The 26,305-nt window shown below is 40.0% G+C and overlaps 1 protein-coding gene across 1 annotated transcript in view; it reads right to left on the reverse strand.

Annotated features, from left to right (window-relative positions):
* Positions 1–26,305, reverse strand: part of STMN2 (stathmin 2) — a 58,132-nt gene that overhangs the window by 11,130 nt on the left and 20,697 nt on the right. Inside the window, exons 2-3 of the mRNA XM_006057043.4 lie at positions 17,437–17,532; positions 12,592–12,764 (exon numbers count right to left, since the gene is read on the reverse strand). Coding sequence (XP_006057105.1) covers positions 12,592–12,764; positions 17,437–17,532 — 269 coding nt within the window. The remainder of the gene's footprint in view (positions 1–12,591; positions 12,765–17,436; positions 17,533–26,305) is intronic.

Below are 26,305 nucleotides of genomic sequence, written 5' to 3' on the forward strand. Positions count from 1 at the left end.
AAATGTGAATATCTAAACAATGGTAGATCAAAAAATAGTCCATGGGCTAAGTATTGATTACCATTAAAAACATTAATAGACATTTCAGTTGATGGGAGTGCTTGTGGGACCTTACTGGAGAGCTCTTGATGTATAAAAGATATGAAGTCTGAGAGGGGAAGAAACTTCTCTTCAGATAAAATTCTACAGGAATAGTAAAATCATATAACCTTAAGAGTCTTTGCGGATGTGTTTGACATTTACCAGGAATATGTCTAGTGACTCACTGGACATTAAACAGTTTTGGGGACTAGCCCCCACTTTTCGCTTTAACCCCATAGTAGTTTCCTGACATCCTCAGTAGACCCAATTTCATTCTTGCTGTGTTACAGCTTGCAAAAATCTAATATGAAAAATGATAAATATTAATAGAAATTCAAGATCTAATGGAACCCTTCTGGAAGAAACAAAAAATATTTTCTAGTTTATTCATCCTCCTGCCTCTAGGTGGGACTATTGGTAAAAAATCCTGCATTGATTTTGCTTATCTCTTGCTACCAGGATTACAGAATTGCGACACGGGGCAAGGGAGACTGGCTAAACGTGTGTGTGTGTTTCAAGTTTCTCTCTGAGAAAAGTCTTCATGGGATTATTATTTTATGATATTATTTTATTTATTTATTATATTATTATTTTTTTGCATACTGGTAAAGATAGTACCTGTTTCATAGGACTCTTTGCCAGCATCAAATGAAATAATGTTTGCAAAGTATCAGCACAGTGTCTCATATCGAGTAAGTTAGTGCTGAGCAAATGGCAGCCATTACTATTGAAAGTAAAACTCAAAACACACTGTGACTGGAGCTGATGGCAACTGAACTTCCTGCTACAACTAAACCCAGATGTAGAATCTTGGTTATCTCACATGTTCAGGATATTTGTTCCAATCCTTTTAGTTGTCACCAGTTAGTGGACTCAGGTGTCCTCGTGGTGCCAGCCAGCCCTTCCCTAACTCCTTTGTCTGCAGTACACTGAATGGGGCTGTGTTGATAGGAATTGTCACAGTTGAGGAAGTACCACAAAAAAGTAAGAGGAAATGACTTGGATTTTTCATTTCAGAAAGTTCGTTCAATCTATATAACCTCCAGTCCAGAAAACCTTCAGAGAAGGCAATGGCACCCCACTCTAGTACTCTTGCCTGGAAAATCCATGGACGGAGGAGCCTGGTGGGCTGCAGTCCATGGGGTCACTAAGAGTCGGACACGACTGAGCGACTTCACTTTCACTTTTTACTTTCATGCATTGGAGAAGGAAATGGCAACCCACTCCAGTGTTCCTGCTTGGAGAATCCCAGGGACGGGGGAGCCTGGTGGGCTGCCGTCTATGGGGTCGCACAGAGTCGGACACGACTGAAGTGACTTAGCCTTAGCCAGAAAACCTTGTAGAGGGAAAGAAGTCTGGGTTATCACAAAACTCGGATGCAATGTATCCAAGAATTAGAGATAAGTTTAGGGCCTTACATTTCTCTTGTATTGGGCAGAAAACCATGTGGCAGCTTCAGGATATCAAAGAAAACCAAATCAATCAAAATAAAGCAAAACAAAGCTTAACTTTTCAAAATCCACTACAGCGGTGGTTTTAGATTGTATTCCTCTGACATCATGGACATCATATATATATATATATATATATACACACATGGACATCACCAGATATCTGGTTAACACCGAAATCAGATTGATTATATTCTTTGCAGCCAAAGATGGAGAAGCTCTCTACAGTCAGCAGAAACAAGACCAGGAGCTGACTGTGGCTCAGACCATTGTGAACTCCTTATTGCCAAATTCAGACTTAAATTGAAGAAAGTAGGGAAAACCACTAGACCATTCAGGTATGACATAAATCAAATCCCTTATGATTATACAGTGGAAGTGAGAAATAGATTTAAGGGCCTAGATCTGATAGATAGAGTGCCTGATGAACTATGGAATGAGGTTCGTGACATTGTACAGGAGACAGGGATCAAGACCATCCCCATGGAAAAGAAATACAAAAAAGCAAAATGGCTGTCTGGGGAGGCCTTACAAATTGCTGTGAAAAGAAGAGAAGTGAAAACAAAAGATATAAACATCTGAATGCAGAGTTCCAAAGAATAGCAAGAAGAGATAAGAAAGCCTTCTTCAATTGATCGATGAATGATCAATGAAAGAAAGCGATCAATGCAAAGAAATAGAGGAAAACAACAGAATGGGAAAGACTAGGGATCTCTTCAAGAAAATCAGAGATACCAAAGGAACATTTCATGCAAAGATGGCCTCGATAAAGGACAGAAATGGTATGGACCTAACAGAAGCACAAGATATTAAGAACTGATGGCAAGAATACACAGAAGAACTGTACAAAAAAGATCTTCACAACCGATAATCACGATGGTGTGATCACTGACCTAGAGACAGACATCCTGGAATGTGAAGTCAAGTGGGCCTTAGAAAGCATCACTACGAACAAAGCTAGTGGAGGTGACGGAATTCCAGTTGAGCTATTCCAAATCCTGAAAGATGATGCTGTGAAAGTGCTGCACTCAATATGCCAGCAAATTTGGAAAACTCGGCAGTGACCACAGGACTGGAAAAGGTCAGTTTTCATTCCAATCCCAAAGAAAGGCAATGCCAAAGAATGCTCAAACTACCGCACAATTGCACTCATCTCACATGCTAGTAAAGTAATGCTCAAAATTCTCCAAGCCAGGCTTCAGCAATATGTGAACCGTGAACTTCCTGATGTTCAAGCTGGTTTTAGAAAAGGCAGAGGAACCAGAGATCAAATTGCCAACATCCGCTGGATCATGGAAAAAGCAAGAGAGTTCCAGAAAGGCATCTATTTCTGCTTTATTGACTATGCCAAAGCCTTTGACTGTGTGGATCACAATAAACTGTGGAAAATTCTTCAAGAGATGGGCATACCAGACCACCTGATCTGCCTCTTGAGAAATTTGTATGCAGGTCAGGAAGCAACAGTTAGAACTGGACATGGAACAACAGACTGGTTCCAAATAGGAAAAGGAGTATGTCAAGGCTGTATATTGTCACCCTGCTTATTTAACTTATATGCAGAGTACATCATGCTGGACTGGAAGAAGCACAAGCTGGAATCAAGATTGCCGGGAGAAATATCAATAACCTCAGATATGCAGATGACACCACCCTTATGGCAGAAAGTGAAGAGGAACTAAAGAGCCTCTTGATGAAAGTGAAAGTGGAGAGTGAAAAAGTTGGCTTAAAGCTCAACATTCATAAAACGAAGATCATGGCATCCAGTCCCATCACTTCATGGGAAATAGATGGGGAAACAGTGGAAACAGTGTCAGACTTTATTTTTCTAGGCTCCAAAATCACTACAGACGGTGACTGCAGCCATGAAATTAAAAGACACTTACTCCTTGGAAGGAAAGTTATGACCAACCTAGATAGCATATTCAAAAGCAGAGACATTACTTTGCCAACAAAGGTCTGTCTAGTCAAGGCTATGGTTTTTCCTGTGGTCATGTATGGATGTGAGAGTTGGACTGTGAAGAAGGCTGAGCACCGAAGAATTGATTCTTTTGACCTGTGGTGTTGGAGAAGACTCTTGAGAGTCCCTTGGACTGCAAGGAGATCCAACCAGTCCATTCTGAAGGAGATCAGCCCTTGGATTTCTTTGGAAGGAATGATGCTAATGCTGAAATTCCAGTAGTTTGGCCACCTCATGCAAAGAGTTGACTCATTGGAGAAGACTCTGATGCTAGGAGGGATTGGGGGCAGGAGGAGAAGGGGACAACAGAAGATGAGATGGCTGGATGGCATCACTGACTCGATGGATGTAAGTCTCAGTGAACTCCGGGAGTTGGTGATGGACAGGGAGGCCTGGCGTGCTACGATTCATGGGGTCACAAAGAGTTGGACACAACTGAGCGACTGATCTGATCTGATCTGACAACAAAGTCCATCAGCCAAGGCTGCTGAAGGTAGCAGAAACGTGAACCTTCTCCTCAGTGAGTTAGTAAGTCCCTTTCTCCTCCACCTCCTCCCATAGATCAGAGCTTCCAGCGCTGCCCAGAGAGGATCTACCTGGACTTTTTTGTGTCCATTTCTCATGGAGAGAGTTACCACAGACATTTATCAAGAGGCAATTGTGTCATTTCTAGTTTTAATAGTTTTCAAGAGGCAATTGCATCGTTTTTAAATTTCAGATGCTTAAATTTGGAACTTTGTGAAATTGCATTGTAGGTTGAGGTTTATAATTGCACTTTTAATTTTCTTTTATGAAAGAGTCGAAAGCAGCCAGGAGACAGCAGGGGAAGAGGATGGAGAAGGGAAGCCTTTGGCATTAAAAGGGTAATAGAGCAACACATTCCTTTTCAACTCTGTTGCCGGAATGGGACACATTTGGTCTGTGTGAACACACTTTCCCACGGGGCCCATGAACAGTAATGGAAGCAGGCTTATTGCCCTGAGAGGAGTGTGGCATTTGGCTCAGTTTGAAATGCCTCAATTAACAGCGTTAGTACTTTTGCAGTCCTTGGGGCTAAATGAGATTACCCAGCCTAGGTGTCAAGTGCATTTCTTTAGTTCAATTAATGGGGTGAAACAGAAACAGAAGGCAGAATAGAGCGTTCTCATGTGAGGCCACTGCTAAATGAAGCAGGCCTGCCAAGCTGGGCCAGGCGACCCTTCAGGGCCGCTCACCTGTTATAGCCACGAGTGCCTCCACTGAGGTGTTTGTAGGACCTCACAATTATATACGTTTCAAATATAGGATGAGATGACTATGGAGAGAATTCCCCACTGAGAAAATGTCTTCCTCCCCATTTTGATCCTTCCTCATAAATACTCAACTCTTAAATTCTTTTATGGAGCTAACAGACCTGAGGGCCTCAAGCTCAGTTTCTAAGATTTCTGGAACTGCATTGCTGCAGAAAGTCATAATTCTTCCTTCTTACAAAGCCCAGCATTCAGAATAACTTCTCTAACTTTACTCCTGGGGATAAAGTGCTTCTCTCATGAATATAGCTTAATCTCTCAGTCACAGTCTTGCTGGTTCTGATTCTCATATTTCTATCAAGGAGCAAATAAGCATTTGGTCCAGAGAACTGCCCTAAAACATGACATGAAATGAGTGTGAGGATCGAGTACACAAAAGTGGAAGAAACACTTTCCTTAATTTCAGTAGAAGTGAAGATTTTGCTACATTGTTGAGTGTGTGTGTGTGTGTGTGTGCTCGGTCGCTTCAGTCAAGTCCGACTCTTTGCAACCCTATGGACTATAGCCTACCAGGCTCCTCTGGGATTCACTAGGCAAGAATACTGGAATGGGTTGCCATTCCCTCCTCCATGGGGAATGGCAAGCCACCTTCCCAACCCAGGGATCGAACCCACGTCTCATGTCTCCTGCATTGGCAGGTGGGCTCTTTACCACTGATGCCCCTGGGAAGCCCTGGTTGAGTGGGTATTCTTGTTTTATTTCTCACTTGAGCACATTAGCAGAAAGGAATCTTGATTGCCTGATGGGGAAGCTGGAGAAGCGGGATTTGTTGAAAGTTGTTAAAAATAAATTGCTTAAGGAAAAAAGATCTGACCCTGGAGAAACATTTCTGAATAGCATGTACCTAATGTTGAAGGTCACAGAAATTTAGAAATAGAAAATGAGGGCATGATAATGATCAGCTGGTATAATGCAAATGTCAAGGCAAAGTATTTATAGAACTAAGACATCCAGCATGACGGTCTGGGAGCTGAAGGGACGGATGGTCTCCATATTGCTATTGTAATAGTGGAGGTTCGTTAATGATGAACGGCCTATTCAAGGCATAAACTTCCTCACGCTGAACTCGGTACCACTGGAATAATTACAAGAGTGGTATGTGAAGGGAAAAATAATGAGATAGTGAGCAGAGTTATTGTGCATTTAGGAACACTTTAACTATATAATTTTCCAAAGAGGTTCATTACCATTTCTTATATTACTGAGTATAAGCATTTAATTACTATATAAATGAAATGGAAGATAAATTTGAGTTAAGTGGTATAATAAAACTCATTTTACTTTGTGTACACAGAGGAGATTTAAGACTATAGTTTAGAGAGTGCTAGTGTCTATCTCTATATGTTCTGAAGTAAGCATATTTCTAACTTGTTATGTTCCTGTCCCCTTGCATCATTTGGCTATATTACTATTCCTTGCCTTCTAGAACCATTTATCAGACATTAGATGTCCTAGTTCTTAAGTGCTTTTGTGGTAGTAGGTTAGAGGATGTATATCTCATTATTTGCTTTCCTATTAACAATGAAAAAACAGTATTAACCCAGCTAAAGTCACAAATAAAGCCTCGTTAAATATGATGATTGAATATAATTATGTAAAACAAGAGGGTTTACTATTCACTTTGTGTAGAAGAATCAGATGTATAAGATGAAATTTAAAATGATTAAAATCCAAAGACCTTTAGAACGAGCCCTTTGCCAGACTCTGTAATGCACTCACTGCGGTTAACTCCCAGGAAAAGAATCACAGAAGGTGAGGAGGGCGGCACTCTACATGGAGGGGATAACATGTATGAAGAGTCTGTAGGGCACGTGTTAGGTTCTCTAAGGAGCAGAATGCTTCCTGAGTGTTGAATTGTATAATCTAACACTTTGACTCACAATCCATTGTTATACAAAACACCCCCTCTTTTTCTGACTTCGACTTGAATTGCTGTCTGCAATGTGAGATGCCCGCAGACAGAAGAGGCAAGCCTATCAGATTTGGTGGCAAATGATCCACTTTAAGGCCATATTATTAAGAATAAGCAACACGACTTTCTTTCAGAGGTTCAGTGACTTTGGAGTTGATAGTGCCGATATCGTCTGTGTGCCAGTTATAGCTTACTGGAGTGGGTGAGTAGTAGTCTTTGTAATTTAATCTATGTTGTCATGAGATTTTATCAATGTCATCCAATTCCTTAAATTTTCATCATTTTTTCATAATATCAATCTTTTTCCAGCTACTTTTAGTTAGGCTGAACTATTTATATATGTTACATATCAAACTGTTCTTATAGTTTGATAACTGGTATTTTATAATGTTTAAAAATAGTCACAAAATGTATGTAACATTTCAATATATGTGTTAATGAGAAAATTTATAAAATCATGAGTTTACTAGATCGTCATCTCTGTGAGGCTGGCAACTAGATACGTTTTTACACAAAAGTAGCTCACACTTTCACAGTGCTTGTGGTATGCCTTTATGTGGAGTAACTCTTCTAAATCACACAGTGACTCCAGGATGTAGGTCCTACTGTTAGTCTCATTTTACGGATGGACAAAATAAAGCAGAGAGAGATTAGTGACCTGCCCGAGGTCACACAACCATTAGGTGGTGCAACCAGGCTTTGATCAAAGGTATTCTCTTAACCATGTGTTCTTAACCATGATGTTTTAAAAGATATTCTTAAACACTATGCTTGGCTTACAATAATCATATAATTTATTGTCTAATCTGAGATCCTTATGCAACTGAGACAATACTGATATCTACACAGCAGGAATAAGCTGGAGTTGTCCTGGGCCAACTGGGACCTAGGGTTGACTTAGCTCTGTTGCCTCTTACTAAATAAATGTTTGCTGTGTAAATAAATAAACGGATGGACAGATGGATGACTGAAGTGTTCATATCATTTCATCCATGTGGGTAAGCTGCTGGATGGAATATTTAACTTCAGATAATGAGTTTTATGTTGACTTCATGAGGTAATGTGGTTTGATGGAGATGAATACTGATTCTCAGAGATAATCAAAGAAGGAAGAAAAAATCAGGAAAAGGACTTCTTCCTTTTATAATACTCTTCTATCAGCTCACCAATGGAGCATTAACTCTGGTTCAGAGGAAGCTGATAGGAGGAGCGTTTAATGTAGTGACCAAATGGTCAGTGCTTCCATATCAACAGATGGAGTGAGGAGGTGGGGAAACTGCCAAAGCATTGAACACGAAGCAAATTTGAGCCCACAGGGAGATGCCCCAGAGGCAGCCCTCCAGTTCTAAATCCAGCAGTCTACAGCAGCACAGCCTAGGTCACTGCTTCCCAGATGTGGTCTCTTGACTCAGGTCCCAGGAGCAAATCTTTCAAGAGTACCAATGGAGGGGGAGTACCAATGAGTACCAATGTTAATAGGTCAGTCGTGTCCAACTCTTTGTGACCCCATGGACTATAACTTGCCAGGTTCCTTTGTCCATGGGATTCTCCAGGCAAGATTATTGGAGTGGGTAAGGGGCCTTGGTGGCTCAGACAGTAAAGAATCTGCCTGCAGTGCAGGAGACTCACCAAGGAAGCCCAATGGAGGGGGAGAGGTCTCATAGCCTTTTTGTTTTAAATGCCATATCAAAAATCATATTTCACCTTTGTGTCTCTATTTACTTTGAGGTAGAATTATGTCAGTGTAGTGAGTTAATGCTTATTTTATGATATTCAGTAATATTAATTGGTCGTTATAGATTGAAGGCAGGAGGAGAAGGGGACAACAGAGGATGAGATGGTTGGACGGCATCATCGACTCAATGGACATGAGTTTGAGCAAGCTCCGGGAACTGATGATAGACAGGGAAGCCTGGCGTGCTGCAGTTCATGGGGCCGCAAAGAGTTGGACATGACTGACTGAGTGACTGAACTGAACTGATAGATTGATTTGATCATAACCATAACAAAAGGAACTGTTTAATACCTATTTAAATGTCCCGTTCAGCTGGCGGAATCTTTACAAACTTTCAGCTTGTAGGAAAGGAAAGGAACTAGGGCAAAACAAATGTTGTTGGTCACTGGCTAGGTTGGACATCTGTGTGTTTTTGAAAGCTTTCAGTGACTCCTCATTTCTCAGATAAAATGGAGTTTGAACACCTAACTTGGCATTCAAGGCCCTCTACAATCTCACCTCACTACTCTCCAACTCCTTACCCAAGTCCACTAGCTCAAACTACTATGTCTTCCCACTGCCCTGAAAACAGACTTTCTGTACTCTCACCTCTGGGAACCATTCTTTACTCTAGAATGCTTTCATGTCTTCTCTATTTATCTAAAACTATTTTTCTAGTCACTCAGGTTTTTAAAGTAGACATTTCTCTGTAAAGATGCTGTGATCCACAGGGAATTAACTGGTTTTTATCTTTCTAATGACCTCCTCTTTCATTTGAAGTCGGTCTTTAAAAATGCTACTTTCTGACCTCAATTCCTACCTTCTCCCCCTGCTCCTTCTGCCCTGCCATTCTGTCCTCTGTGTTATTTCCAGAACAGTCCTAGCAGATTGCTACCTCAGGACCTTTGCACTTACTATTCTCTTTACTTCAAATTCTTCCCCCAGAGAAGAGTCATGTGGCTTACTCCTTACCTTCCTGCCTTTTTATAAATGTTCTCCCTCACTCCCTTCATGCTTCCTTTCCAATGTTCTTACATTCAAGAGGCCTTTTCTGACCATGTCATATGAAGAGCACTTTTCACCCCAGAACTACCATTTCCCTCTGTCCTCCTTTATTTAGTACCATCTTACTGGGCTGGGCATGTGACCCAGGACAGGTCACTGAGACTCAGTTCTATAACTTTTGTTAGAACTATTAGGAAAGAGAAGCTCTCTTTCTGCTGGAGTTGATGATTTGTGAGAAAAATAATTTGGGACTGACTGAAACAAAAATTCCTTGATATTGAAACCAATTAGTTGCAGAAAGAAAAGAAAAATGTAAAAAGAAATATCGATCTCCTGGATCAAGCTGGTTTTAGTCCCATAGTCTCTTCTGCTTTGAGTTGGTGTTTTGCTTATATGCTTGTCCTCAGTTACTGAGATATATGCACTTGCTAAAGGCTCTTTGAAGAGAATTAGAAGTTCTTCAAATGAGTGCTAATTAAGTCAGCACAACCCAATAGAAAAAAAAATCACTTAATGATTTCTTAAGTTGGCACTTTCTGTTAATTAGTTACATTTTCTTCTAATTTCCACTACCAGGATGTAATCTATATAATAGTTTTTTGCCTTGCAAATTTTAATAAGAGCAGAAATGTGAAGGAATGCTGATTTTTAAAGGGCTCCAAAGAACATTTTTCCTGGGTGTCACAATGTTGAAAGGTTACAGTTGTAGATGTCTTTTAGTTACTCAGCCAATTGCTAGTTCAAGTCAATTGTTTAAATGTAAAAGTGTTGATAATTTATTGTCTTCAGGGCACATGAATTTTACCATAATCAGTAATTAGTTAACTCAGGGAATTTTATGAGAATATCCAGTTAATTTTGGTCATCTCTGTGTTCTTTTTCTTTTAATATTTTCCTTCTAATTAAATATGCCAGCAACACCTTAAACCATGATGTTGAATTTTCATCTCTAATTTTCAATTTCAGCCTATTGAGTGACTTTGAATTCTAATCAAGTCATAACATCCCTATATTTCAACCTATGTCTTATAACTATACCTGTTACCTATAAGATGCCAATGCTTTGGAGAACTTTAAATTACCTTGACTGTAACATGTTCTCTACTACTATAGTTAGTTATTAATATCTCTTGGAAACAGACTCGAAGGACTGTAATTACATTAATACAGTTTTACTATGAGAACAAAGTTATAAATGACAACAAAAAGTCTGATAAATTTTTCTAAAACAACTTCCTGTATATATATTTTAGGTTAGTAGCTTAGTTTCCTCCTTTTGAAATCCAACTGTATAACAACAGCAATTTGTCAAATACGATAAATAATATGTAAAGAAATACTCATTGGATGTTAAGAGAACTTCATGAGTAAAAACTGAAATTGTGATCAGGATTGACACAATATAGGGAGACTTTCCAACTATAAAAGTTAAGACAAAAAGTAGTTTGGGGTTCAGAAAATTTAATCTAGGATTTATAATCTTTAAGTCTTGTTATTTGATGATATATGGCAACACACTCCAGTACTCCTGCCTGGAGAACTCCATGGACAGAGGAGCCTGGAGGGCTACAGTCCATAGAGTCTCAAAGGGTTGGATACAACTGAAGCGACTTAGCACACATACACAGGTAAGTGTGTGCATTTGTGTGATTGTGTGTATATGTAGGTATATGTAAGCACATAAACACACACACTTTTGGGTTTGCTCTGCACTCCCTGTTAGAGAATTCAGTTTTTAGGAAAAGCGCTATCTTCATTTTCTTTGTAGGTATCCAACACAGAAGTGTTTAATTTATTGGCTGACTTTTTACAAGCATCTAAATGAAATTTAAAATTATTATAAATGACATTCCCAGTCACACCATAAGATCATGCATGCAGCATATTCTTAGTGACATGGTTCTAAAAATGTCCCATGATAAAGTCAGTGAAAAGTACAACACAGTAATTTCATTTGAATTAATCAAGAGCATCTTGATGGGATGGACTTGAATATGGACACCCATATTCAAGCATAATTTCTGTCTCTATGTACGTAGTCCTTGGGGTTTCTGAATGTCTTGCATTTTTAATACCCTTGGCTTTTTTTATTCAGCTGATTGTGGAAAATTAAAGATTTAGTTCTGTAAGAAAAAGCTCTTGGATACAAATAAAGACCAATGGAAAAAAGAAAAAATGCCATCAAGGCTTAGATATGAGTACAGGAAGATACTCATAGATTCCAGAGAGGGTACTGATCTTGGATGAACCAACTTCAAGGACAAAGACTGAAGCCTGGGGGACAGGGGCAAGCCCCGGGGGTGAACAGCATTTCTGGGCAGGAAACATCTCAGCGGGGTACCTGGTGCTTTTTTGTTCCGAGGAAAACTGTCCACGATGCAGACTCTGAGAGGGAGGACTCACCACTTTGGCCCCTCGCCTCATGCAACACCTGGAGGCGCCTTATTTAAGGCTGTGCTTTCCTGACAGGATAGGCTAAGGCAGGCAGGCTTTTATCAAAAGGGACCCAACATGGGGAAAGGGCACTAAAGCATTGAAATTCGGTGTCTGGGACCTTTGGTTTTAACTACCCTCAAAGCAGCAGATTTTACTTGAACTAGTCTGGATCTATGTCTAGAAGACCTACATGTGTTGGAATGCTGCAGGTTCAGGCATCATTGTCTCTTGGAATTTCTGCTACAAGTGTGTGTGTGTGTGTGTGTGTGTGTGTGAAAGAGGAGGGGGCAGGGAAGAGAGAGAGGAGTAGAGAGAGAAGGTAAGAAGGGAGAGCAGAATCTAAAAACCTATGGATATTGAAGCTCCAACTAAAATCTTAATTTATCTACTTAAAAAGTAACTGTAATAGATAACAGAACTATATGTAACTTTGTTCTGTATTTTCCAGTGTTAAATAAGTGTTAGTCCACTCAGTCGTGTCCAATACTTTGTGATCCAACAGCCTATAAACCTCCAGGCTCTTCTGTCCATGGAATTTCCCAGGCAAGAATACTGGAGTGGGTAGCCATGCCCTTCTCCAGGGGATCTTCTTGACCCAGGGATTGAACCTGGGTCTCCTGCATTGCAGGCAGATTCTTAACTGCATGAGCCACCCAGGAAGCCCTCTATTTCCCAAGTCTCCTATAAATGTGTTATTATGCTTTCATAAGTTAAAAAACAAACAAAAAAACCTATGGAAAAGTTACCTTTCTTCTTTCCTCTGCAGCCTCCAGTTTTTTCTGGATCTCCTCCAGGGACAGGTCTTTCTTCTTGGGAGAAGCTAAAGTTCGTGGAGCTTCTGAGATGGGAGATGGTGGTTTTAAGATCAGCTCAAAAGCCTGGCCAGAGGCACGCTTGTTGATTTGCTTCACTTCCATATCTGAGAGATGAATATTTGAGAAGGTTAAGCAGACAGAACACAGGCACGCATTTACTTAAATAATTTGCACTCTGGCAGTTAAAAGTGGCCTTGTTACTCTGATGAAGATGAATAAAATGCTACATGTGATCATTTGCCCTACCTTGTTTTGAACATATAAGACCTCTTTCTTTAGTATATTTAAGGATCTATTTTAACTGAATAAATACTTATAGTGTTAGGAAATTCAACACTGTCCATAGGGAGTTAAAGCATGGTAGGCATGCCCAGAAAAAAGTTAGCCTGACTCCGTTTTAAACTAAACTTTATTTTCCTTTTGAATAAACACGAGCCTCATATGAAAATCAAGTAGCTCAGATTAAGGTTTATTTATTTTTTTGGAAATCACCTAAGTTGGAAACATTTGGAAACATAGTTGGAAACTAATTAATGAGGAAAGTAGCAAAGTCCTCCAGTTCTCACACCTAATCCTATGGTTGGGAATCACAGAAGCTGGGTTACAAGCAACATTACATTCAATATTAGCCTTGAATGGTTGGAAATACTGGGTTGGCAAAACAAACATTTTGGCCAACACAATATTCAACCCATTCAAGGCTAATGTGCAGGGTTTCCTACTGGTTCCTGTTTTGCCCTTCAGTGTGGCTGTTGATCTGAGTCATCAAGCAGCATAACGTCAGCCCTAGGGAGGACACTGTCATGGGAGCCCCTGTCTTCAAGGTGCTTACAGTCTAATGAAGACCCATGGTAATGCCTTTGCTTGTACTTTGTTGCTACTTGGAATGCCTTCATCATTCTTCCGCTGTAGACAGGAGCCGGGGGGAAGAGGCATTGTGGTGGTTATCTAATTTATACACTCCGTACTTCTGAACAATATTTACATTCAATAACTGCATAATTGCATAATAAGTCAATGGGAAAAAACCTGAAAATAAATGCATAATATGATTCAAAATATAAAAATATTATTTATAAAATAAAATAGAGTGACAGCTAGCATCTGCTAGGACATTAGTGCAATTACACACCTTACAGCTTAGTGAAATATACTGATTTTAAAAAGCTCATTAGACAACTCTCTACCTCTTTTTTACCTGAGTGTTTTTGATTTTCATCCCCAGACTGCATCCCTCTCATTTCAGCCCCCCGTTTCTTGTTCTGTCCTCTGAACCCACCCAAATTTAGGCTAGTCTCTGTTGTGCATCACCGTCTTTCAAGTATTTGAAAATAGTTATGATCTTCCATTTCAATTTTTTCCCCAGGTTAAAACACCCCCAGTGCCCCAAAATGACACTGTTTTTAGATCCTTACTGATACATCACTCCCTAACATCACAGGGCTTGCTAATTTATTAATGTCCCTTGAAAATTGTGGCAACCAAGCTGACCAGGTTTCTAGGCAAGTTCTAACTAGAGCAGAGCAAAGAAGAAATATCACTTCTCTTGATGTGACTATTAGCTTCCATTAAATTCTTTTAGCAATCTGATTAGCGTATTTTGAGGTTGTGGTCTAGAGCGACCCCAGGTGAACAGGAACTGAACTTATTTAGATCTATGAATGTTAACAGATCATATGTGTACGCTCGGTTGCTAATCATGTCTCTTTGTGACCCTGTGGACTGTAGCCCACCAGGCTCCTCTATCCAAGGGATTCTCCAGGCAAGAATACTGGAGTGGGTTTCCATTTCCTTCTCCAGGGGATCTACGCAATCCAGGGATTGAACATGCATCCCCTGCATTGGCAGGCATGTCTCTACCACAAATACCACCTAGGAAGTGTGCTCATACAAACAAAGTCAATTCATTAAGTATATTAAAAATGATGTGGGTTTTTTCACAATTATAAAAATATTCAAAATCTTTGTGAAGGCATCCAAATTTGTACTTATACCTTAAGTACAATTCTATAAAAAATATGTAAACTTATGGAAAAGGATTTCAAGAGAACAGCAGCAAACAAAAATCACTTGCTTGATAAAGTGATGGGATTTTAAATGGATAGAGTTAGAAACTCCAAAATCAGAACTGCCTGAATTTGCATTCATATAGTGATCCCTGGGTCAGGAAGATCCTCTGGAGAAGGGATTGGCAGTCCACTCCAGTACTCTTGCCTAGAGAATCCCATGGACAGAGGAGCCTGGCAGGCTACAGTCCCTGGGATCGCAAAGAGTCAGACATGACGGAGTGACTAACACTTTCATTTTCACTTTCAGCCAAGATGAAACCCAGGAATCCTCTTCAACATGGCCAATTTATATCCATCTATCAGAACTCAACTAGTCATTCTTACTAGGTGTGTGATACTGGGAAGATGAATTCACTTCTTTAAGTTTTCTTTTCCTCGTCTAAAAGATGCAGATGAAAAGCACCTTTCTCACAAGACCATGGTGAAATTAAAAGATAAAGGATACTTGTCCAAATCAATCAAATTACATACATTAAATATGTGCCGCCTTTTGTATGTTACTTCAATACAGCGGTTAAAAAAATTAAATTGTGAACATGTTCCAAAAAGATTTATAAAGGATACTAAATGTAAAGCACAGACTTTATAAATGTAAACAATTCTTCTTCTCATTAATTCTTATTATAATGTTGGTCTACAGTAAATGCTTGTTGTAATGTTGTCTACAATAAATATTGCCCAGTACAGAAACACAAGGCAAGGTTAAAGACTTTGGGAATTTGAAATTCTCTACCAATTCTTTAAGGAAATAGTGCATGAGCTATGGTGAACTGTCTTTCCAACTTCTAAGACTCAGCTTATATACAGCTTCTGATTTTCATTCCCCCCTCTCCAATCCCTAAGAAGGCAGACACCATCACCGTCTTCTGTGTCCTACCAGTAAATGTGTATAACCTCTGTCTTAACCGCACCGTGCTCCACTCGCTGGCTATCTGCACGCTGTAGTTCTCCTCTCCAAGGCCATGAGTGCCTGGAAGAGGCCTTAGCCGTGCTTGTCATTGGCTTTCCTGAGCCACAGTCGTCACTGAAGCCCCAGCGACAACACACGGTGACACATCAGTGCCTCAGAAGAGCAGTCCAGTGTATTTGCTGACTGCATGGACTTACACAAAGTAAGCATGGGCCTGCCTGCTAATGAGAATTTTGGTTGGAAACTGAAACTTTTTTGCATGAAAGGCAATCCCTTGTGAAACAGTTAATTCTTATTCATGATAGAATCAGTTTGGAAGAAAAACTGCTTTGAGTCCTGCAGTATTTTAAAGGCATAGAAGCAGTTAACTGCCATAGATCCCTTTGCCTTACCTGTAATGTATTTCCTTACACACACGGAAAAGAAAAAATTGTCATGAGCCAAACAGGTAGCCAAACATCCCTCATTTTTACTACACATGTAACAGCACCCAACATTTAGATAAATGGACAGAATTAAGTGAAGATGGGCTTCCCGGCTGGTGCTAGTGGTAAAGTATTTGTCTACTAATGCAGGAGATGCAAGGGGCGTGGGTTTGATCCCTGGGTCAGGACGATCCCCTGGAGAAAGAAATAGCAGCCCAATCCAGTACTCTTGCCTGGGAAATCCCATGGACAGAGGAGCCTGATGGGCTATGGTCCATGGGGCCGCAAAGAGTGGGACATGACTGCACTGAACACATATACATCACATCAAGTGAAGATGGTATTGTTGATGACAGCTACCATTCTGAATGCTTACAAGAGGACAGGCTCTGTGCTAAACGTGAAACCATTTAAATGCCACAAATTTGCGTTAAACCATTTAAACTCCACAAAAACACTGGTAGGAAGATACTAGAGTTAAATAAGGCTCAAAGAATCTGAGTTACCTGCCCAAGGTCAGGCAGATAGTGGCAGAACCAGAATGGTCATCAAACTAAGCAGAATGAACCAGGATAAATCAAACCAAAAGGTTTTCACTGCAAAATAAGGTTCATAGCTATGCCAGTCATTTACCCTCTTTATCTGGACTTCAGTCATAAGTCAGTTTTATTATTGGAACGTATTAGGTTGTTGAGATGCATACAGAAAATATGGGGATTTTATAAAGACCATGTGTACTAAGTTGTTTCTGTTGTGTCTGACTCTTTGCAACACCATGGACTATAGACTACAAGGCTCCTCTGTCCACAGGATTTCCATGGACAGAGGAGCAATAATACTCCAGGCAATAATACTGGAGTGAGTTGCCATGTCCTTCTCCAGGGGATCTTCTCAATCCAGGAATCAAACCCACGTCTTTTATGTCTCCTGCATTGGCCCTAGTGCCACCTGAGAAACCCTCATTAAGACTATGTTAAAGCATAAACTGTTGGTGGCCGATTTTCTTTCCTGAGTTTTCTAATTATAAAGCATTTTCTTGCAAACTGTGATCTTCTCTAATTATAGCTTAGTGAATTATGTTATTTGCAAAGAGAAGCTTCGAACATATTGTGGATATTGATATGCTGGATAAGATGGCTAATAACAGCTCAGCCATCTTTCTTACGAGACATTAATATGCTGTTATTAGCATCAAACTCATATTGTTTTCAGCAAATAGCAATCAATAAGACCCATTAGCTAGATCCGGCAAGTCAATAGTAAGATCTACAAAATATTGATTTCATTATATGAGGAGCTGTGAGAGAGAAACAACCACATCCAAGCTTTTTAAGCTGGTCCAGCCAGCAGGGGCATTTTGTAGGCAACTCACCATCGTAAGTGTAGATGTTGATGTTGCGAGGTTCCGGGTAGAAGCAAGAGCAGATCAGGGACAGCATGGACAGTTCCTTCATTTTTTCCTTGTAGGCTGAAACAAACAGCTCAAGATTAGTATCTCTCATTTCCTGAATTTCCTCTGAATGCTTCGTTTCACCTGAATGATTGTTATAGCCTCCTGTAGAATGAATGTTGGTAGGGACTCTCTCTCACAAATTCGATGGAAACAGAACTCTGGGGTGCATATTTCTTATTACAGAGGACATAAAAGGCAAATTACTGCAGGTTAGATAAGAAGTGAGGGGAAGGGAGCTAAAGAAAGACAGGAAGGTAGAAGGAATTGAGATCCAGCAAGGTAGGAGGGAGAGACAGAAAAGATATGGAGGAAACGGAAACAGACAAAATGGACAGAGATAGGTTCATTCTGTGCATGTGTGCGCAGGTCTGTTGTATATAAGTCAGTTTCAGGAGATGTGCTTTGTTAAATCTGAATGGCCACATATTCATTTGGGAAGAGGCAGAGAACTCATCAGGACAATTATTAAGCAAATACATCCTCCAGGGACCAGTGTTGCTGCCTTCTCTTCATCCCCAAGTGCACTTTCATTTATCTCCCTCTTTCCACAAAACAACAAACCTGGACTGGAGATCTGATAAGGATCTCCCTTCCTCTCTGCACACTCAGTTCGGATGCCAAGCAGCTGCAGGGATTCGGACCTCCTTCCTCCTTCACCCCTCCCAACTCCCATTTCATTTTTCCCTTTTCCCCTCAAGAAGCCTCCTGCCTAGGTGACTGTGGGGCCTCTTATCACTGTTGGCCATCACTGAGACAACAGACGGGGATAAGGAGGTGGGATTCTCTAACCTTTGTTGATTCTTAATTCTCAAGAATAATAAATTAAGGAAAATGAAAGAAGAATCATAGAGAGACTTTGTTCACTAACTTATGAGAACATATAAACAGATGGTGAGGTCCTAACATATTGAACCTCACAGGGAGCTAGTGCCTCTTGGCAGGGTCTTCTGATGGTTATGCAACCCATGGGAGAGGAGTACCTTGGGAAGGTGAGAACTCGCAGAAGATTGTTTGGGCATTATTGCCAGGTGCATCTGCAGTTAGCCAGTAGAAAATAGATTCGATATCTGGATGCTTTAGAGATACACAAATTTAGGTTGGGAAGGTTCTAAGAGATCATTTAGTCAACTGTCCACCCACCTTACCATCAATTTTGCAAATGAAATGGACCACAGAGGCTGATGTCATATATGACTAGTGACAAAGTTGCGGTCTTGAGAAAATGTAGTAAATCAAGGTCTTAAGATTGCCAAGAGGTTTCTAGCTACTTGTAAAATTGTCTAGGCAAGAATACTGGAGTGGGTAGCCATTCCCTTCTCCAGGGGATCTCCCCAAACCAGGGATCAAACTTAGATCTCCTGCATTGTAGGCAGATTCTTTACCATCTGAGCCACCAGGGAAGCCCTGTGGACAGCATACAAAGGTCAAATATTGCCATATTGCATATGGTGCAACCTAACACATCCTGAGCTTCTCTCTAAAAGAATCTCCTTCCCTATTTAGTTTATTTCCTTAAAATAAGCAACACAATTTGCCTTGTACCAAAACAGTTCTGCTAATACCTATTCTCTGAGATTTTATTGATTGCCTCTGGAATTTTAGAAGGCTGAAACCATATGTCTTTGTCTATGTGACTATTTAGTTAATAAAAGTATGTCCCTTATAAAGGTTCAAGCCAATCTTCACATGGATGTTCAGTGTGAATCACAATATCACATAAGAACATTCTGTGGTTCAATGTGTATAATTCCATGAACAGATTAAAACCAAACAGCAAGGCTTTGTAGCTTGTAAGGTTTTTAGTAAGAGGATGCCATATGGTATCTGAAATGCTTTGCAAAATTAAACACATATTAGAAGCACATGTTAAAAATATCAACCTTATTAGGGAAGGAAAATCCAAAAGCAAAATAAAAGATATTTTGTCTCATGGGAAAGGGAACCCTCCTACACTGTTGGTGGGGATAAGTGCAGCCACTATGGAAAACAGTATGGAGTTTCTTTAAAAAATCTAGAAAATGAACTACCATATGATCCAGCAATCCCTCTCCTGGGCATATATTCAGAAAAGATGAAAACTCTAAATTGGAAAGATACATGCACCCCAAAGTTCATAGCAACAAATAGCCAAGGCATAGAAACAACCCGAGTTCCCATCAACTATATTTATGTATTATATATTATTCCCATAATATATTTTATATATATATAATAGAAGAGAATGATATATTGCCGTTTGCAGCAACATAGATAGACCTAGAGAATATCAAACTAAGTGAAGTCAGTCAGACAGAGAAACACAAATATTACATGATATCACTTTTATGTGGAACCTAAAAAATAATACAAATGAGTCTATATCCAAAACAGAGACAGAGTCATAGACAGAAAACAACCTTACAGTTACCAAAGTGGAGAGGAACTGGGGGCAGGGATAAATGATAAGTATGGAATTAACAGGTACAAACTACTACACATAAAATAGATAAGCAACAAGGCTTTACTGTATGGCACAGGGAACAATATTCAATATCTTGTAATAATCTATAATGGAAAGTAATCTGAAAAAAATATAACGGAATCACTTTGTTGTACAGCTGAAACTAACACAATATTGTAAATCAACTATACTTCAATTAAAAAAAAAAGACTTTCCTTCTTATGGCGGTAATAGATTAAAGGTGTAGAAGAAAAAGATTTTCTGCAAAAGAAAACTCTTCACCATCAGTCCTTAGTTTCTTGGAAATGCAGCTCACTAATTTTCAGTAAGGTCACTCACTGCTCTAATTGTGCTTGATACAGGTGTATATGTTGTCAGGAACCTACACGTTTGGCGCCCATGTGTAATGTATAACTGTGACTGATAGAAACGCTGTTTTTCCTACTCTAAGGTGCTCTGGGGACAACCCCAGTTGATATCTGTGGATGATTTCTTTCTTGTGTGTGATTTCTTTAATAGCATCCTTCTTTTTCACTGGGGTATAGTAGCTTTACAATGTTGTTAGTTTCTGCTGTAAATTTAAGTGAGTCAGCTATGTCTGTTCAGATATTCCCGCCCTTTTGGACCTCCTTCCCACCCCCATCTAGATCATCACAGAGCACCGAACTGAGCTCCCTGCTGTATATAGTAGGTTCCCACTAGCTACCTGCTTTACACATGACAGTGCACTTTGATTATTTTTAAAAATCAGGACCTGTGACTCTACATGGCATGATTGACTCTGTCTAGCAGTAGATATGGAGAAGGCAATGGCACCCCACTCCAGTACTCTTGCCTGGGAAATCCCATGGATGGAGGAGCCTCATAGGCTACAGTCCATGGGGTCGCTAAGAGTCAGACATGACTGAGCGACTTCACTTTCACTTTTCACTTTCATGCATTGGAGAAGGAAATGGCAACCCACTCCAGTGTTCTTGCCTGGAGAATCCCAGGGACAGAGGGGCCTGGTGGGCTTCAGTCTATGGGGTCGCACAGAGTCGGACACGACTGACGCGACTTAGCAGCAGCAGCAGCAGCAGCAGCAGAAGATATGGTGTAGATTTTCACTCCTATAGTTGCTCTGAATCCTAGGCAACCCATTAAAGGCAGTTGAAACCACAGCCCAAGGAAATTCTGATTGTTGCCAGGTAGCAAAGTAAGTAAGTGTTAATTGCTCAGTCGTGCCCGACTCTTTGAGACCCCATGGACTGCAGCCCACCAGGCTTCTATGTCCATGAGATTTTCCAGGCAAGGATACTGGAGTGGGTTGCCATTTCCTTCTCCAGGGGATCTTCCCAACCCAGGGATCGAACCCAGGTCTCCTGCACTGCAGACAGATTCTTTACAGAGTTGCAAGGTAGCAAAGGCAGACTGTGAAGATGGGTCTCTTCCTCTCTTGCTGCACTACCCACACTTTCCCCTAGGTGGCACTGCCCTTTCTAATCCTCTCCTCTCATCTACATCCTTCCCAAGATCTGAATCTCCATTCAGATCCCCGCTCCTCACTGTTTCCCTCTTTTAGGGCTGCTATCCACATTGATCTCCTATTGTTCTTGCTGCTACTGCTAAGTCACTTCAGTCGTGTCCGACTCTGTGCGACCCCATAGACGGCAGCCCACCAGGCTCCCCTGTCCCTGGGATTCTCCAGGCAAGAACACTGGAGTGGGCTGCCATTTCCTTCTCCAACACATGAAAGTGAAAAGCGAAAGTGAAGTCGTTCAGTCGTGTCCGACTCTTCGCGACCCCATGGACTGCAGCCTACAAGGCTCCTCCATCCATGGGATTTTCTAGGCAAGAACACTGGAGTGGGTTGTCATTTCCTATTGTTCTTAGTGGGCTGTAATACCTAATCTTTATTATATTGCTCTACTTGATTATATACTGCTCCTTCACTGGAAGGACTGATGCTGAAGCTGAAGCCCCAGTACTTTGGCCACCTGATGCAAAGAACCAACTCATTGGAAAAGACCCTGACGCTGGGAAAGATTGGAGGCAGGAGGAGAATGGGATGGTATAGAATGAATGAGATGGTTAGATAGCATCTCTGACTCAATGGACATAATTAGAGCAGACTCTGGGCTTTCCAGGTGGTGCTAGTGGTAGATAACCTGCCTGCCAGTGCAGGAGACATAGAAGACACTGGGTTTGATCCCCGGGTCAGAGATATCCCATCAAGGAGGAAATGGCAACCCACTCCAGTATCTTTGCCTGGAGAATCCCACGGACAAAGGAACCTGGTGGGCTATAGTCCATGGGGTTACAGAGTTGGAGATGAGTTAGCAACTGAACAACAAGACTCCTTCATTACTAGTTTTTGATGTGTACTTTTTGTTTATTAAACTAAGCTCTTTAAAGGCAAATGTTGCATCTTACTCATTTATAAACTAATTTACAGCATAGTCCTGAATGGAACAGAAAGCAGTTGCTTTGTGAATCATTGTTTGCTATTTTGCTCATTGATTTTGAATGTCTCTCAATTAAAAAGTATTTATGGTCACTATCCATGGTCAACAGTTTCTGTGAGGCATTATGGAATTACAAAGAGATATAATATATGTGTCCTCATTCTTAAGGAGCTTTCAAGTCAGGGAAGTGAAGTATACAGATGTAAAAAGCGATAGTGTGAAACTGAACCATGTTAGTCGCTCAGTTGTATCTGACTTTTTGTGACCCCATGGACTGTAGCCCACCAGGCTCCTCTGTCCATGGAATTCTCTAGGCAAGAATACTGGAGTGGGTTGCCATGCCCTTTTCCAGAGGATCTTCCCAACCCAGGGATCTAACCCTGGTCTCCTTCATTGCAGGTATATTCTTTACCATCTGAGCCACCAGGGAAGCTAAAAAGTGACAGAAACACATGCAAAGTAAGGTAAGTGTCAAATAGAGGTACAGATGAATCATACTAGAAATTCAGAAGAACCTCCAAGTCCTGGGTTTGTGGAGAGGGTGGTCAGGAATGACTTTATAGTTAGAGTTGCCAGATGTAAAGCAAATAAAAATACCAACATCTAGTTAAGTTTAATCCAAATATTGCATGGGACATACTGAAAGCCATTCTATGCTTTTCTGATATTCAACTTTAACTGATTATCTTGTATTTTATTGGGTTCCAAAAAGCTTATTTGGGTTTTTCCATAACAAGTTCCCAAATGGACTTTTTGACCAACCCAAATTTATTTTTGTTGACATGGAAATGGTCTTCTAAAGAGACCATATGGAAAACTTTTATGGGTGGAACAGTGAATTCACTTAAGGATGAATGACTCAGCTCATTCCAGGGAGCATCATTCACTTAATCTTTGTGAATGGCATTCTCCGTGTTTCAGTACACAGCCTTCTCAAAGACTATGCCACAGAGGGATGTTAGAAGTTGTGTCCTGATAGTAAGTCTTCTTTGAGGTCAGTTGTATGCCAGGATTTTGGGTAAGATGTTTTGAACTTTTGCTCATGTAAAAGGATTGTTGTGACTTAAAACATTATGTTTATATTAAAACAAACATGAATATATACTACAATGTTAGTATTCTAAGAATTTTAAATGTGTAAATTTAAAAGAAATTTGAACTTGAGAGTTTGATCCCATCCTTAGGAATATTTGTGTGAGAAAGTTTGAGAAGCACAGAGTTGGCATTGGGTTGATTTTCTGTAAGTTCTGGTTTGCCTGTGTCACCCTGGTTTAAGCCCATTAATGACATCCTCTTTCACGGTTGGAAAATTTGTCTGTTACAAGTCATCCTAGCAATAGGTAGTCGTTGAACATTTTGAAAGTGAAATTACCTGATAAAAGGCTCTTCTTAGATCTATTTGGCCATTTTATTCAGGAAAGACACCAGGAGACACACTGAATAAAGTTAAGAAAGAACTGAATAAAGTTCAGTAGAGAAGGCAGCGTGACTTTGGGGAATGATAATACAGAAGAAAAGGAAAGAGAAGATGCAAGAGATTTTATGAAAGGTGAATTGATAGAAATTTGGAGTCAAGGGTAGAGGGAAGAGAGTGAGAGAGCCTCATGGCTGGGTAGCCAAGGGAAGCTTTCCAGAGAAAGTGTTGCTAAAACTGAGTCCAGTAAGATAAGCTGGCTTTGCAGAAAACAGACCATGGGTTGAAGTACTGAAATATATATAATTTGGATAAACTTTTTATTACCAATAAAACAAATCCCAAGCAAGGGCAAAGGCTATTAGAAACATGTTATTAAGATTTCACTATTGAAATTTCACCCTTTGAATTGACAATCATTTCCTTTATTGGTTTTTGGAAGTCAGCATATATTAATCTTTTCACTACACTCAACACCAAACAGAATGTGCATGCTTGTAAGGATGTGGGCGGAGGTAGGTAATTCCATATAATAGTTTTCATTGTTGGCTGCATTTGCTATTAACTATTAATGTTTTCAAGTAAGTGTATTTCTCTAGTAAATTCATTTAAAATTCAACCCACATGATGTATAATGATTTTATAGCAATATCCACTTAACCTAATGGTGTATGAACACATAATTTTTCCATTTTTTCCAAGTGGCTACAATGAACTCTGAATAATAGCAATGTGTATGCTAAGTCGCTTCAGTCATGTCTGACTCTTTCTGACCCCATGGACTGTAGCCTGCTGACTCTTCTGTCCATGCGATTTCCCAGGCAAGAATACTGGAATGGGTTGCCATTTCCTTCTCCAGGGGATCTTCCTGACCCAGGGATCGAACCTGGGTCTCACGCATTGCAGGGAGATTCTTTACTGTCTGAGCCACCAGGGAAGCAGGTGGTAAAGAATCTGCCTGCAGTGCAGGAGACTTGGGTTCAGTCCCTGGGTTGGAAACATATAACATATATATTATATATGTATAAAATTGTTTTTCCCATTCTTCTAAATATATATCAGACTCCAACCCTTTGCCTAAACTTTCAAACACATCTTAATTTTATATATATTGTGTTTCAACAAGAAAATAATGTATATTATTCATGGCAATATACTGCATTGTTTTTGAAAGGTCCAAATAATTAAAAATGAGTTTTTAAAAAATGTTCAGTTTTGTATTTCACCTGGCTTGTGTGGAAGTGGCCATCAATATGACTTCTCATACTCACTTTGTTATTTGACTTGGACAAAAATATCATTTGGTTACTCATTCTGAGAAAAATTTTGACTTCAGTTTTGGCTAATGCTGAGTGTAAAATAAAGTGATATGTATTAGACTTCCTATTAATATATGAATGACAGTTATGGAATGCTCTGGAAATATAATGTATATACTATTTTGGGAGGAAATACTTCACAATCACTGAATGGGCTGCTTGTCTGTGTTACCACAGAACAGTGTTCTTAACATCTGTATGAACACTGTCATTCAGGCACTGATCACCTGACTATGGACTTGTGTTTCAGGGGCTCTGATGAAGGATGCTCAGGGTCTGTTAACACCTTTCTTTCTCCCTTTCCTTTCTCATGTTTTCCCTGTGATCATTTTAGTCCAGCAAAGTTTTTTTTTTTTTTTTTTCAAGTCCTAAAATACACAACTTGGAGTCAATCTAAATTTCTTCTTTTGAAAGGTCTCTAGGCAGAAAGTAAAGGGCCAAGGTAGATGATATACAGAAGGCAGGATATAGTTCCCTAGCACTGGTTTCACAGCAAGTATATTTGCAGGTTTCTAAGAGATTTCATTGACAACATTTGAAGTTTTCCAATTTGTTACATATAAACAGTAAATTAAAAGCACCTCTTTCTTAAAAAGTCTAGCATTTTCAGGTAGGGGCATCTTTAGAATCTGGCAAATGGGGGTGACAGTTGTGGATATTCTTGGTAGTCCTTTGGGTGCTGGTGACACGGTTTCAATGATATAAGGGGAGAAACAGGGTCCTAGGCTAATCAGTTCTAAAAAGACTCAAGATTTATACCCACAATCATTAAACACCAAACCCACATTCTACCACCGATCTCTTAACTCTGTCTTCCTCTGTAGCCCTCCTATTTTCTAAGTCTTCAAATAGGTGAGAATCAGTTACCTATAAGCTCTTTTTTTGATGCTTTATTCATGTCATAAATTAAGCTCCTGCTGCTCACTTTAACTTGATTTTGACCATATTGTATATGTGTGTGTGTGTGTGTGTGTTGTGTTTGGTAGTCTGATTGTTTTGGAGTCCTAGAGCCTCAGGTCAGATTATTTTCTAAAAGTCAAATCTATCAACCCATTTAGAAATACTTTCAAGAGCCCCATCACTGATTTTCCTCTTGAAGGATGAAATGCATGAAAATGACTTTATTTAAAACATTTGCATACTATATTGGCTTCTATCTGGGCCCTAAAAA

The sequence above is a fragment of the Bubalus bubalis genome, chromosome 15, assembly GCF_019923935.1.
Source record: "Bubalus bubalis isolate 160015118507 breed Murrah chromosome 15, NDDB_SH_1, whole genome shotgun sequence".
Taxonomy (NCBI): domain Eukaryota; kingdom Metazoa; phylum Chordata; class Mammalia; order Artiodactyla; family Bovidae; genus Bubalus; species Bubalus bubalis.